Source organism: Phlebotomus argentipes, unplaced genomic scaffold (assembly GCF_947086385.1).
Source record: "Phlebotomus argentipes unplaced genomic scaffold, Phlebotomus argentipes genome assembly contig_15, whole genome shotgun sequence".
Lineage (NCBI taxonomy): Eukaryota > Metazoa > Arthropoda > Insecta > Diptera > Psychodidae > Phlebotomus > Phlebotomus argentipes.
The window spans coordinates 18,743,474-18,758,014 of record NW_026776181.1 but is presented as its reverse complement, the minus strand read 5'-3'; the positions used below and the strand labels follow the sequence as shown (position 1 = coordinate 18,758,014).

General features: G+C 41.1%; 1 protein-coding gene across 1 annotated transcript; it reads left to right on the top strand.

Annotated features, from left to right (window-relative positions):
• Positions 1-13,589: 13,589 nt before the first annotated feature.
• LOC132261872 (trypsin-1-like) lies at positions 13,590-14,501 on the top strand. The gene is made up of 2 exons (XM_059760885.1): positions 13,590-13,747; positions 13,808-14,501. The coding sequence occupies exons 1-2, from the start codon at positions 13,637-13,639 to the stop codon at positions 14,471-14,473; spliced, it is 777 nt and encodes a 258-aa protein (XP_059616868.1). The 5' UTR covers positions 13,590-13,636; the 3' UTR covers positions 14,474-14,501.
• The last annotated feature ends 40 nt before the right edge of the window (positions 14,502-14,541 follow it).

Genomic DNA, 14,541 nt, shown 5'->3' with positions numbered 1-14,541 from the left:
GAGTGGGTGGCTTCCAGCAAAAATTAGTACGTGTGATAAAATATAAACAGCCCTTTTTGTGTGTCCGTCCACAAAGTCCGAGGAGGGAATTTAATAGTGTCAACAGTGGAGAGTTAATTTACATGACTCAGGGTGTGGGTGGGCTTTAATGGCTGCGGTCCAGCGAGTGTATCTTGACCAGCAATGTGTTGAAAACATCTCTTCCTCGCTCTCTCATTCGCCCTTTCTTACCCACTCTTGGTGCGGCACGATCATGCACAAGTGGCTCTGCGGCTGGAGTAATGTTTCGTAATATTGTTATTAATTATTATACGAAAATTTTACAGCATAGATACTTAAAACGAGATTTGTCACGTTCTGCAGACTCTTCCGTGTGCGATTCACCCACATCCCGAAGCAAGTGTGAGCCGCATTGAATTTTCCCCGTATTATTGCGCGCACGAGACAACTTTTCATCTATTTCCCTCCCCCTTCATTGCATCCCCGCGCACGCGAGGGGATGAAAGTGTGTGAGAAATAATCAATGGCGGTGATTGGGAAAAGTGTGTGTGAAAACTTCTTGCACAAACTCTCATTAAAGTTCTGCTTGATGCATTATCTTGTTTACATTCTCAACTCAATGGAGCAACTTTGGTGATTTTCGCCCAATAAACACACACTTCCAAAATGTGATGCTGTAATTGAATAAGAGACTTAGATGAATCTCCAACTGATTACACTCCAATAAATCGCGCCTGATTGCCAATGATCGAAAGGCTCTCTTCTCACTGTACTCTTTCTCATGATGTGCAAATTTACGGGTCGTTGCAACTTTAATTTCATCACATTTTAAATATAAGATAATATTATGGAGTTTGTAAAACATGCGTTGCAAGATTGCACTTCACAACATATACGAAAATGGGGAAATTACTTTCTTATGCGAAACATGAAATGATTTGAGTCAATATCTTGTATTTCGAAAATCACGTAAAAAGTGAAGTCTGAAAAGTCCAGAAAACTATGTTTCTTTTATTCTAAGCTTGATTCCGAAGAACAAGAAGGGGCGAAAAACCACATTTGAGGTATATTTCACTCTCATAGCTTCTCCTGACTGAATCATCTGATCACATGTATTCAGGAGAAGATCTTTCATGAGAACACCTGGTCAATAGAATTCTTCGAGACTGTCATAGAAAACACAACCAGCGACAAAGAAATGACGTAAAGCTACAACTCAAATTCATAACTTTTACGAAATGAAATACAAAACCTGTTAAGTTGCAACGACTCCTTATAATTGAAGCTGCATTGATGGGATTATATTTGACTGTGTTCTGCGTGCGAAGGAATGCAACAAAACACTCCCCAAAGCGACAGAATGGACAGAGATTGTGACTAAAAGGTTATTCATTGCGTCACATTGTTCATCTGGGGCAGGAGGGTTGGAGGGAATACAATTTGCGAAAATTTCCACGAGCCGTTGAGGGGGAGTGGAAAATGGCTGAGGGCAGGCAGTGTGGAAAAGTCGGGAGATTTATTCGGGCGACTTGCAATCTCTGCCACGGGATCTAAATATCCCAAATCGCCGCCTGACCGTTATTTGTTGCAAGTCAATGATGTGTACATCCCAGATTTTCCATCTCGCCCAAGGAGGGCTTTCCCGGTGGCCTGGAAAAAGTGGACATTATGATGAAAAGTATATCCTTTTCTGTATCTCTTGGCGTCTCTGGGTGTTTTTTTCTTCTGCACTCACCATTTCTCGGGCCGTTTTTCCTCCCTGCCACCCCTTTGTCCACCATCCCCGGCAGTTTGAATGGGGAAAAACAGAACACTGGAGGGTGGAGGAATGTTGTGGAAAAGCGGACATCATTTGAATTATCGAAATGGATGGCGAAAGTCCAATTTTATGTGTTCCTGCGCGAAGAAAGGACACAACATGCAATTAAAGTTTATTTTGCAAGGGGCAAAAAAGGCGGACAAGAAGACAAATTTTTGCACTGGGCGGAAGAATTTATTTGTGCGTCCGGTGAGGGGGATGAGCTGGCTGGAAGATGAATGTTTTCCCAACACATAAATTCCATCCCTAATAATTTAATGGGCAGCATGGAATAATTTCTTAACCCCATTTTTTTTCTCTCGACGCTCAGAATCGCCTTCAATTGACCCAGGATATGGCAAAAGGAAGGATAATATGCGATATTGCGTTTATTTATGATGGGGACTCTTGGGCGAGAGAGAGAGCGGGAGAAAGGACATAAAAAGGGACAAATCAGAGAAGATATCCGGTCAATAAATCGAACTTCTTGTGTGCAATATGTTGCGGAACAGCTTCCTTTCATTTCCTCACCATCGAGTCGCATCACTTTTTCTCTCAATAAAACCAAATACAATATACAATCTCACTCCCTCGCCACGCATTTCTGGCCTCAAAATCTCCTCAATGGAAACTTTGTTGGAAAAGTGAATCGCCGCCAGTCTATAATTCCGATAAATTATTTAAATGGATATCAACAAATTCGATTGCACCCTCATTCCCTCGTTGGTCATTGACATCATTTGGGACATTTCTCTCTCTCTCGCTGGTGATCAGGAGGAATTGCGGTGAATGCCAAGAGGGTGGACATAAATGCCTTATCTCCGGCCCTTTCTCCCCACCCCTCGGCCCCCGAGAATCGATGCACCACAGCCACCTTGAGGGCAAATGTTCCTCCGTGTAAATTACTTTACTTAAATGACACCCGGAGAATGAAGTCCTGCCCAATGTCGCTCCACTTCAAATGATGTCGCTTCCTCATTCACCACCCCTCGGAGGATTTTATTGTTGTCCCACCCCGCCGCCCTCAGCCGTCCTCCCGGGGGACTTTCGGGTCAATTTGTTCCATTGGTCATTTCTCCGAGGCGTCCAATAGACAGAACATTGGGCTTTCGCGCGCAAAAAACACTCACATATTTTTGGAATGTTGAACAAGAGACAAGGCCAGAGAAGGACATTCTGGTGGTGTACCGCAATGATCAGCCAATCATCAATTCAATCATCCTTTTTCAGGAAAGCAAATTGAAAATTTCGCATTAATATTTCTTTGAAACTGGTCAAATTTACCACAAAACAATCAATCTGATTGGTATTTATTGAAATTTTTTGAAAAACTGTTAATTTTTGTTTTTCAAAGTGACTTAGAATCACCTTTTCGTATTTTACAAGGACTTTTTTTTCAAAGTATTCCAGTGAAACAATTAATTTAAGGTCTAAAAGCATTTTAGGAAAATCTAGAATTTTATATTGTAAGCCGAATTCCCTATTCCAACCGGCAGAACACTTACCCTGACCAATTTGTATCCCCGGGGAAGTTGTGGCGGGAATGTCACTGTCATGACGGCCTTCTCCTTCTCACGAGATTCTCGCTGTTAGCATTATTTGACGGTAGAGGCGTCGGAACTTCAATATGTTTGTCAAAGAGATCAATTTATGCGAATAAATGAATTTTCAGACAATTTTCTTAGAGAAAATGTACGGCGTAAAAGATTAACCGTCAACTTTTGCACAGTTTATGTCGCAAAGTATAACAATAGATCTTCTCAAAGACGTAAATTTTGAAAAATAAACTTTTCAGTGTCTTCTTGTCTTATCACTCAAGAGGATATCATAGATTTCCTGCTGATAAAATAAAATGAGCTTTAGAAGGAAGCACAGTTCACACCTCACTGTCGAATTTTCCACCCTTGTCACAGTGAATGGGGACGAAAGTGAGGGGTGAGGAGCATCTGGAGAAGAGAATAGTCTTGCCAATGTACCGGAAGACGGTAATTTCTACTCCCCAACTCTCGAGGAGCAACTTGTCATCGCCAATCCATAGCCCGTAGGTATATTGAGTTGTCCATTACCTCTCGTGATGGCCTTCACTTTATTATCTGTCGTCATCTGAAGACGGAACCCAGGGTGGCTCATCAGGCGCTCGTGGCCGCGTTGTTATGCTGGACATGTCCTTCTTCTCCTCTCGATATTTTCAATTAAGGAGGACACCAACGTCTAGTCTCCATAAAAGTCCCAAACCCCCCCAGATCGATCATGTGCAATTGCCGGACGCAGAAATTCATCCCTCTCAGCCACGGGGTGATGCGAATGGGAGCGGCGTGCAGTGAGGCATGAGGCCAAATCACATTTCCATCGCATTTGGGATTGAGTCATTTAATCGGCGAAATACGATTTCCCATTGGACCCATTCATTTGCGGCCTGGTGGACAACAGTTGTAAGCGGCTTTTGGGGTGTGCAGCTGAACGCGTCTATTTGCTCTGCGGAAGGCCAGCTGATAATCCACCACCCCCCAACCCAGGGGCGCATTCAAATGCTCGTAACACAGAACGAGTGCTCCTGATTCCGGCGCCCCAGCCGGGCTTTAATTGATGACATCACATTTGTGGATATTATCACACCATTAGTTTCCACAATACAATACAATAATGACTGGCCTGCGTCCTGTGATCCCCAATGGATAATAATAATTATGTTGTCAATGAATTTATTTCCCACAATGCTCACGCTTCGTGTGGCGCAAATGTTCAGTGAGATTTTACGGGCTTAATTGAGAGAGATTGCTGGCTGAGAGTGGAATTTCATCAAGTCATTTTTTGAATACTAATGAACAATTCGGTTAATGAAAAATCTATATTGAACCGTGTTTCAAGCAAATTAGCATAAAGTTGATGCACTGTGATGACTTGAAATCAAGGCTGAAATATATTGAAAAACATTGTTGAATAATTTCAGCATGAATTTTTGTCTATTTTCAAGCTGAAATTTATGAAACAAACCGCTCGTTGCTACTTTATAGATTTTCTATTTCAAAATCTTAAAAAATATGAATTTCGGTTGCAACTTTACGCTTTCTTTTGGCGCTAATGTAAAGTACAAATGAAATACGAAGAATAAGGCGATGCAAGGCAAAGTTGAGAGTTTATTTAATACGAATTTCAGCTGTCAAAAAAAGTGTCCCTGATATTGGATGTCTTTAAGTCGCGATTCGTTTGGGTAAATGCATTTGAGATGACATTTACATGTGAGCAGTAAATAGAAGTAAAACATAGCTTTTGATGTACTTGCAAATGTTTTGGGAAACCAATAAGTTTCCTTGGAAAGGATCAGAAGACATAACCTCAATCTGATGCACTGAAATGTGTAGAAACCGCCAAATAAATCCAATCAGTCTGTGCTGATAAACCTGAAGATTACAATTTTTGTCTATTTCCTTGGTTTTCATGTAAATTTTCCGGTTTTCTTGAAAATAAATTCCTCCCTTTCATAAGAATTAAGAATTACAATCTCGCAACGCCAGTTTTACGAATTCATATCTTTGACAACTTATTTGAAATGTTATTAAAGTAAAGTTGCAACAACCCAAAAGTCTCGCGGATTCAAAGAAATAAAATAACGATACATTTCATACAATTCACCAACATCTAACACATAACATCTTCTTCTTTTCCTATCTAGCGAACGGGGTAGATTTGAAACACCGAAATCAATTGCATTCAGTGAGCGGAAAAATAAACACGTTGTTTGGTTATTGGGAGGCGCAATGTTCAAATCAATCTCTCTGTTGTACATTCTCTATAATAGCAATTTGCATCCACTTTTCCCGCGTGTCTGATTTTAATTTAATTGACTCATCCTGCGTGCATTCGCCATAGTTATTTATATGGTAATTTGTGTGTGAGGAATTGCTACACGAGAGGCCACAATAATTGTAATTAATAAATCCCCATCCATTGCAACTTAGCCGAGTGAAACCAGCGTGGCATGAAGGTTAAATATCTTTCACTCTCTCTCAACCCCCGAATTCCCAGAGACTCACCCTCGGCCGCCGGAGGCCCGGCGAGGGTGGAAAATGAGAGAGGGTGATGTTCAGACTGGTGGCGTAAAAGTTTAGTTCCGGTTCGAGTGCACGGGAGCGGGGGTGGAAAACAGATTTGATTTATTCACTCCTGATATTTTATGGGGTGGACAGCGACACACAGTGGATTTGTGTGGGTGTCTCTTATTTTATTACATGATACACGGAGAGATATAAATTTAGAAGGCTAAACGGGCTAAAGAGATATTTTATTGGAATCACTCTCGCAACCCATAGTTTGGGGGCGACTTTTTCCACTCTTCTCTTCACCCCGTCTTTTTTTCCTCTCCAGCAACCCCTTTTTGGCACAGGGGCTGGAGAAGAAGAAGAAGAAAAAAATGGGTTGATGGAGTAAATGATAGTGCTTCTTGTGAGTTCATTCTCTTGCATTTCTGATTGTGATATTTCCATGGGGAGGAATTTTCACACCCCTTCTATAATCCAATATTCTCCGGGCTTCAGACTCACCCTCTTTCTCTCTCCCCCCCATTTGTCGTTGCCTGAATGACAAATACAAAATCTCTCCTCACGACAAATTGACTCAATCGAGAGAATCACGTTCAACCTGCCGAACTCCTGTTCGCAATCATTGTCACGAAGATGCTTTTCCACACCCACTCGAAGCCTTCTGTGTGAAACGCACTTATTTAATTTCCTTGCGTGAAGCGAGAGATTTTCCTCAGAAACGGAAATGATACGCAATTTATATAAATTGTTATTTTTTTTATTACTGAAAATTGCTGCTCTTTCTGAAGCACTCAATTTTCTCATTAAATGCTTCAAATCCTCTCCTTAAGCTTTTGTATGGTGAAATCCCTCAAAATGTCCTCGACAGGGATGAAAAGGCTTCCTAATTTCAATGGTGGAATTCTTGAAAATGTGAAGCATATTTTCTCAAAGTTGTGATAAACCCTCTATTGAAGTTCTGTGAAATTGAACCCTTCACAATTTTCCAAGCGATGATTTTCTCTCCATTGAATGCGGAAACCCTTGAAATATGTCGCGCCTCGCTAAAGATCCATGTAACACACTCTAAAACCCTTTTCAGAATCCATCAAATTCATATTTATTTATTATCCCTCCCGGTAAGGAGCAGGGAAAAATCCCCCCCTGTAAAAGTTCCCGGCAAGAGAGGGAGGGAGGAAAAAAAAGGATGAAAGGAACTTTAAACTGTTTTTCAATCTTCCACATGATAATAAAACTCGGTGAGTCAAGTCTTAAATGATTTACTGGGTCCTTATTTCGTCTTATTGAAAATATGATTTATTACAGATTGGAGTTGGGCGCGCGCTGCGATGTCGATTTTCTTTGGAGATTTCCTCCGGAGATAATCGAAATTGAGTGTGGGCGAAGAGAGAGAGAGAGAGTTTCTTTCGATGGAATTTGCCAAGAAAATCCTTCGCACACATACTCAATTTGGTAGAAATTCAATGAGTCCAAAGACTGTCAATTTTCCCTCCTTATCTCCTCCTTATATTCAACCAAGGATGAGTGTCCTCTTTCTCTTCTACAATTTATCAAAGTTGCGCCACTTGTCTTTATGCATATTTTCCTCTCCTCTTTCCTTTTGAAATATCAATTTCCAAAACTTTGTCGAGAGATTATCGCAAAGAGAGTGAATTAAATACAAGTTGACAATTTTCTCACCCCACTTCTTTTGGGGGTGTCAATGACTCTGCATTCTTCCGGATGATGATGATGGCAAAAAGGACTTCTCCACACCCTCGACATTCATCACAGTGGTTGCAACATATGTGTAATCTTTCACCTCAACTTTCATCACTCACCTTCTGCTTTTCTTTTCTTCTCGCAGGGCAATTTGTTCACTCCCCCTCTCGCCTTGATTCTTCCCACGATTTCTCCTACCCAAAAAGGACTCGTTTCGGGATCCTGGGAGAGCTTTAACGAGATTTCAGTGGAGTTGTGCATTGCTTAAAGTGCCAAAAAGGTGGTTTGAATGCTATTTTGTATACCTGCGAAACAGAAAATTGTCCCCTCAAGTTGGAATTTGTATAATGTCTTATTCACTCCTTTAAGCACCCAGCGAAGAGGGTAAACCGACCCGCCCCCGTCCGGAAGAAGGGATCATAGACAATTATTTATTGTGTCAGGAAATATACGTCCACACATTGTATATTAATTGTTTGATTCCCAGCGAGATGACAAATTTACTTAAGTTAATAGTAATTTATGAGTGAAATCTCAAGCGCCTCTAATGATATTGTCTCTTTGTTGGTGGAGCGCAAAAGCTCGACTATGCGATAGAATTAATTATGATACAATCGCAAAGGAGGAATAAAATGGGTACAGAAGAGATAAGGAGAGTCAACAGTCCATTTCCAAGAAAACTGCGTGCCCGCAAGAGAAGGAGGGAAATTTTAATATTTATAATATGATAAAGCAAATAATCCCAGTTAATATAGTTTATGAAATATACATGCTGATGTATATGTATTTCATAGTCGATGAATTGAATTAAATAAATCACAAGATAAATCGAGCTACTTGCATTTGTTATCAATAAAAGATTTATTTATTTGTTTCCTCGCCTGGCCATCACGCCAAAGAGTGGAGAAGTTTGATTATATTTCGTCGGCCAAAAAGGCAATTCACTTAACAAGTCAGCAGCGCGGCCACAAGACTGGAAATCTTGCGGGTAAATAAACACTATGATGAAATTCAGCCTCATAATCGCCCAGTTCATCTCGCAAAGTGATTATTTTCCGAGAAAAGCAATAGCAAGTTCGATACCAGAAGCCAAGGCGGCATCGTGCAGAAGCAAATAAAAAGTGCTCTTTTGAGGACAGGAAGTGATTATCAATATAGTCACACTTTTGTTGTATCAAACACAAATATCGTTTTGAGAAATTCTGCGCACTCTTCGGATATTTATCCATCTTATCTCTGGCCTTGATAGTGGCAAATTATTTTGCTTCTACACTGATTGTGTATATAAAAGATCATGCAATAAAGTAAACTGAAAATAAACCTTTCTCATCAACAATTGCTCCACTTGCCTTATGAATATCTCTCCCTTGTTTAGCATATTGAATATTCCAAGAAGAGATAATTGGCCGCAAATCTGTACACCACTTTCTGACTCTTTCACAATTCCTCCGCGGAATCTTCAACACTTCAGACACTTCTGAACAGCCTTTAAAGGCATTTTACATCGCTTTTCGGACGTTTTTCTGAAGTTTTGTGTTCAGCTTAAGCACAAATTTCATGATTTTTAAGGTTATTTAATTACCAGAAACTGTTTTAAATCAATCACATAACCTAAAAATGCAATAAAATTCATTTTTTGAAGTAAAATTTATTGAGAAATGCCTCAATTTGTTGAAAGAGAAGCTTTTGCAATGCAAATATTCTACATATTTTACCACTTTCAGTTTCAAACACTTCCTTTAAAGCTGTACACCACTTCCGACCACAATATCTGCCCCTTGGAATATTCAATTGTGGTCATCATGGATAGTATGAAATTTAATACGGCAGGCAATAAACTTTTATCTCAGCTATTCTTCAATACACACAAAAGCACAGAATAAAATTCATGCACATAAATTCTTGAGCATAGTTTCAATTTGGGGTCTAGAAATTGGCTACAATTTGGCATTTTCTCAGGCTTGTAATTTGCCCTTCAAGTGAAACGATACCCTCTAATTTTCACCGCAGTGCTAATGCGAAAATTGTCCTGGAAATCCCAGCCGAGGGTCCGAAGATGTCCTGGAATAGAAGTGCCTTAATAAAAATCTCATTATTCCTCACACGTAGAAAATGTTGATCACGAACGTGTTAAGGTGAATGCCAAACCCAGTGGAAGGGTGATAATTGTGGGTGGAAAAAGTCACATGCAATATCTCAACGTGCGACCCTCACACAATGTGAAGAAGATGGGGTGGAAGTTTGCGGGAAGCGGATAAAAGACAAGTTACAGGACTTGTTGTTTGTTCGACCGCACGTTTTCGCTACAGTGATTTCTATCTTATTCGAATAACTTTAATACTAATTCCATAAATCAATAAATCGATGGGAGGGAAATGGCAAATATTTTTATGTGTGTGCGATTGTCCTAAAACAAGCCGCAAGATGACTCGCCAGCGTCCCCAAAAACCACCCTCGTCGCTCAGTCTCTCACTCTCTCTCTCACCCCGCAAATATTGGCGACGATCAATTTGCAGGCGGGGAAGTGGAGAGCGGGTGAATTGCTTGATTGCCATGAGATACAGCGATGGAGGCAGTGATATGGGCTGAGCTGCTTTACGGCCGAACAGGAGCCACCCTCATCCAGCCGGGGAATCCTCGCTGGCGGGTGTGCGGGAATCACACAAAGGCGTGTACCTTTATTTATTTATTTCGTCTCGCAACACCACCTTTAAACACTTCCTGCGCCCTTTCGGCGGGGGCAAAAGGGGGACGAAAAGCGAGGCCCGAGAGGAGAAAAGCAGTGTCTCGTCACTGCCGCACTCGCTGATTGCTTGCATTGTGAGCGATAAGCCACGGGCACCACAAATAGGAAGAGTGAAGGATTGATTGTTTCAATGTTGCAGAAGATGCTGGTGCAGTCAATAAGTGGAGGAAGGAAGAATTGTAATATTGACAACAGAAGACAATTTATGATCTTTTCCTCATGATCCCACAGAATGATAGAAGAGTCCCTCAGATTTTCCCCCCCACTTTGCCACACATATGTGCTCATATCTCACCCAATTATCCACGGATTCTCCCCAAATTGGGCTCAAATGATAGATATTGAAATTATCTACTATTTTGTAGAACATTATGGAGATTTTAGAATACTCCTTGTTGGTCAAAAACTATGTTATCTGCGCCATTCGACCAAAATTCATTGGTTTTTTCGCCACATTATTTTAAATATATTCGAGACGGAAAAACTTTTATATCTTATTATTTTTCCTATATATAGAGCCCTTTTGGGGCTACATTTCCCCCATATATGCCAAAGGGGTTTTTTCTTCTCTATCTGCCTGAAAAACAGAGTTTTCTCTTGATAAGTTTCACATTCTCATGCTGCAGAGCATAAGCTGCGCGCACCCTTGACTATTTTTGCAGAAAAAGTATGGCTTAAAATAGCCCATATTTTTCTGTTCACCTCAATAACTGATTCACGTGACATGAAAGCCAAGATCGAGAAACTTCTTCAGATGCCAGCACTTGAGTTGGTCGGAAGTGAAAGGGTCAAAGTTGAATGTGGCATAATTAAAAGGTACATTATTTGGATATGTTGCAAATTTGCACCCCTCAATTTCGGGCAAATTGACTTTTAATTGACCAATAAAGCGCTCCTCCGAGGCACATTTTCACGCGGGGAAAATGTGTGTGTGACACAATGCGTGCTGTAAATCTGCAAATCTCCCCGCCCCCTTGGGCCAAAAGTGTGATTTGCCAGGGGGTGGTGTGAGAGAATCGTGGCGGAAATGCCGACGATGTGGGTGAAATTTAAAAGGAATTCAAAAATCACCCCATTATTCAGTGATTGACGATGATTTAGTGAAAAGGAGTCTCTGGTGGAGGGTCGGAAAATTCACCCTCTTCATTTGTGATCTCTCTCGCCACGCAATTTCCGCTCTCTTTCTCCCCCTTCTTTTTGCCTTGTGAATTAAATTAACCACAATTTAAGAGGATTATTTGGCGGTAAGAAAAGAGCAAGTGTGAATTTCACTGGGAGAGAAAAGTGTCTCAAGGAAAAACGGCTCAATTATCAATTATCGCGAGATGATTTTCTCGCGGGAGATTTTCATCCACTTTATTTTCACTCCAGAGGGAAATGGGAGGAAAAAAAGAGACTGGATGGGGGGAAAGGTGCATTCTTGCGGGTGGTGATGCGATAAGGAACAGGGAAAATGCGGAAAAGTGTCGACAATTGGCTTAGTTTGGGTGAAAATGGTGAAAAATCAGTGATGCCATGACTAAAAATCGTGCTCTATTTTCTATTTCATACACACTCTTTTTCCAGTGAATTTTCCACACTACTGCAGAACATATATATGTGTGTGACATTTGAGGAAAAAATCCAGTCTTTGCTCAGCTCTCTAGATATTCTCTTAAGCACCGGCACAGTTTAGTCCCGAGTTGCAGGACAATTAGAAGAGATTTTTTCTCTCACAGAGAGAAGAAGAGAACATAATTTTACTGTCTTATTGGAAAAACCTTTTGACTTTCCAATATCGTCCTTTTTATCATCCCTTTTGTAGTCAAACAACTCAAGCAATGTCCCTGCATTTCACATTTATAATTGCTCTCTCGTGGTTCATTTCAACCCGCAGAGAGTCAACATGACTTCTGCTGCGACTCATTTGCATCTCAAACAAGTCGGGGGCAGTTTTTGTGGCTGATGGGAAAAGAGTGGGTTGAAAATCTCACGAACATATTAAATATTTGACTAAGCCGAGCTGAATTTTATGAGAGTTTTCTCCTCTTTCACCCCCCAGATGGATATAATATCGAAACTGTGCATGGAAATTCGTCGATTCTCTTCCGCATAACGCATTGTTTTGCTCTTATTCTCTCCGACCCTTAAAAAAAAGAAGTCACACACAGAGAAATTGTCTCTTCTCACACCCCCAAACACTTTTCCGGGGGTGGGAGGCGCGCGCGAAGGGAATTTTCACAGATCAAGAAAGAGAGATATCGTCAAATTGGGCAAAATTATTCATGAATTTCTCCCACAAGGAATTTTCCTCCTTCCCTCGCGGGCGCGCGAAAAAAGCGCGAGACATGGAGATTTAAGTGTCTCTCCTCTTCAGGCGCACTTAAAAAGGATGTCAACTTTGAATTTTAATTTCAACAATCGCATAACTAATTCTGATTTACGATTATTTCGCCGTGGAGATCCTTTTTTCCCTACGTGAGAATCCAAAACGGGGTCTTTTGGCGTTATTCTTTTATCTGCTCAGCACCAGAAGGGGCAAAAGAGGCCATCATTTCGTCAATAATGGTGCGAAATCTTAATTAAATAGACCAACTTCGAGATGTTTTGTGAGCTTTGCAAGCAATTACGGGCGTCCAGAGAAAGTTCAAATTGAGGTGTTTTTTTGGAATGAAAGACAGAATTTTGTGGAATCTTTTGGTGAATTGATACAAAACTATTTATTCATTATCGATAATTGCAGGAGAAAGTCTTGAATTTCACCGCATAATGAAATATAAACTATGAAACAGAGTCAAAAGACAGTTTCAAGATGAAAATAACAGAAATGCACATCTTTCTTCAGAGATCATTGATATTTTCCTAAATAAGGGCGGAGCATATAAGGAGGCGGAGCTTCTATTAGCGAAACAAAACATAGAAAAAAGGAATTAATTCAATTATTTTCGTTCGTATTTCCATTTTAACGCTCTTGAGGACTTCTTTAGGAGACTCAAAGCCCTATTAGAGACAGAAAAAGATGGATTAACACATAATTTTCATTAAAATAAGAGCAGAACCTCTTCAATATTCTCTCTGTGCGGTTCTGGGCGCTTCCGCATATGACTATATCGAAGATTTGACAAGATATTTTGATGGATAATTAAGTATTTACGCGTGGAACTTCCTCAGCCGCTCTTCTGATATCAATTAAACCTCTCGAAACTAGTTCAAAATCGCACTTTGATGTCACGATTTCATGAATTACGTCAATTTTCAAGTGCTCGCGTGAGTAATCTCGAGATTCCTCGTGTTTATCAGAGGCTCAATTGTATATAAACGAACGCCAAGTCTTGAGAACTTCATTGTAGTTTGAGTAACTCTTGCTGGAAAATGAAGATCGCAATTTGCACAGCTTTGATCATTGGATTCGCTGCTTTTGCTTCGGCAAAACCCAGAATTGTGGGCGGAGAAGAAGCAATTCCTCACGAGTTTCCATACATGGTAAGTATGATAAGGTGCCAAACACTGAAAGGATGAAGCTAAGAGACAAAACTTCTGCAGATATCCTTGCAACAGAACGGCAGACACTTCTGCGGCGGAAGCATTCTCAGCGAAGAATGGGTTTTAACTGCTGCTCACTGTTTGGTGAATTTCAACGAGGACACAGAGATTGTCGCCGGCGCGCACAGTCTCAGTCAGCCTGACGAATTCGAGCAGAGAAGGAAGCATTCAAGGACGATCGCGCATGAGGATTACTTGGGCGGCGTTAATCCTCATGACATTGCGCTGATCAAGATTTCGGAGCCCTTTGAGTTCAACCAGCAAGTGTCAAGCCTCAATCTGACCCTGGTCGAGCCTCACTATCCCACTGGCCAGGCCACGTTCTGCGGCTGGGGATCAGTGGCCAAGAGCATGAACTACAACTTCCCCGACAAACTCATGAAGGCCAATCTGACGATCATGGAGTCCGGGAAGTGCTTCACGCGCTATCCGGAGCGGCCGATTCACGAGAGCAACATCTGCGCTGGGGAAGAAGATGGCTCCAGGGCGATCTGCAGCGGAGATTCTGGTGGTCCTCTTGTGCAGAAGAACGCCGATGGGGAAATTGTGCTGTACGGAGTCGCGAGCTGGACTTTTCTGCCGTGCGGAACGGCGGGAAAAACCGGCGTTTTCGTCAACGTAACGCACTTCTTGCAGTGGATTTTCCAAGGGATGAGAAGTCAATAAAACATTTCATTAAGAGACTGATTGTGAAAGCCTGATTTTTCAATAAAATTTAAATATTTAATTAATTA

Coding starts and splice junctions, on each gene's coding strand:
- LOC132261872 (XM_059760885.1), top strand. CDS start 13,637: ATGAAGATCGCAATTTGCACAGCTTTGATCATTGGATTCGCTGCTTTT. Junction 13,748..13,807: donor CTCACGAGTTTCCATACATG/GTAAGTATGATA, acceptor AAACTTCTGCAG/ATATCCTTGCAACAGAACGG.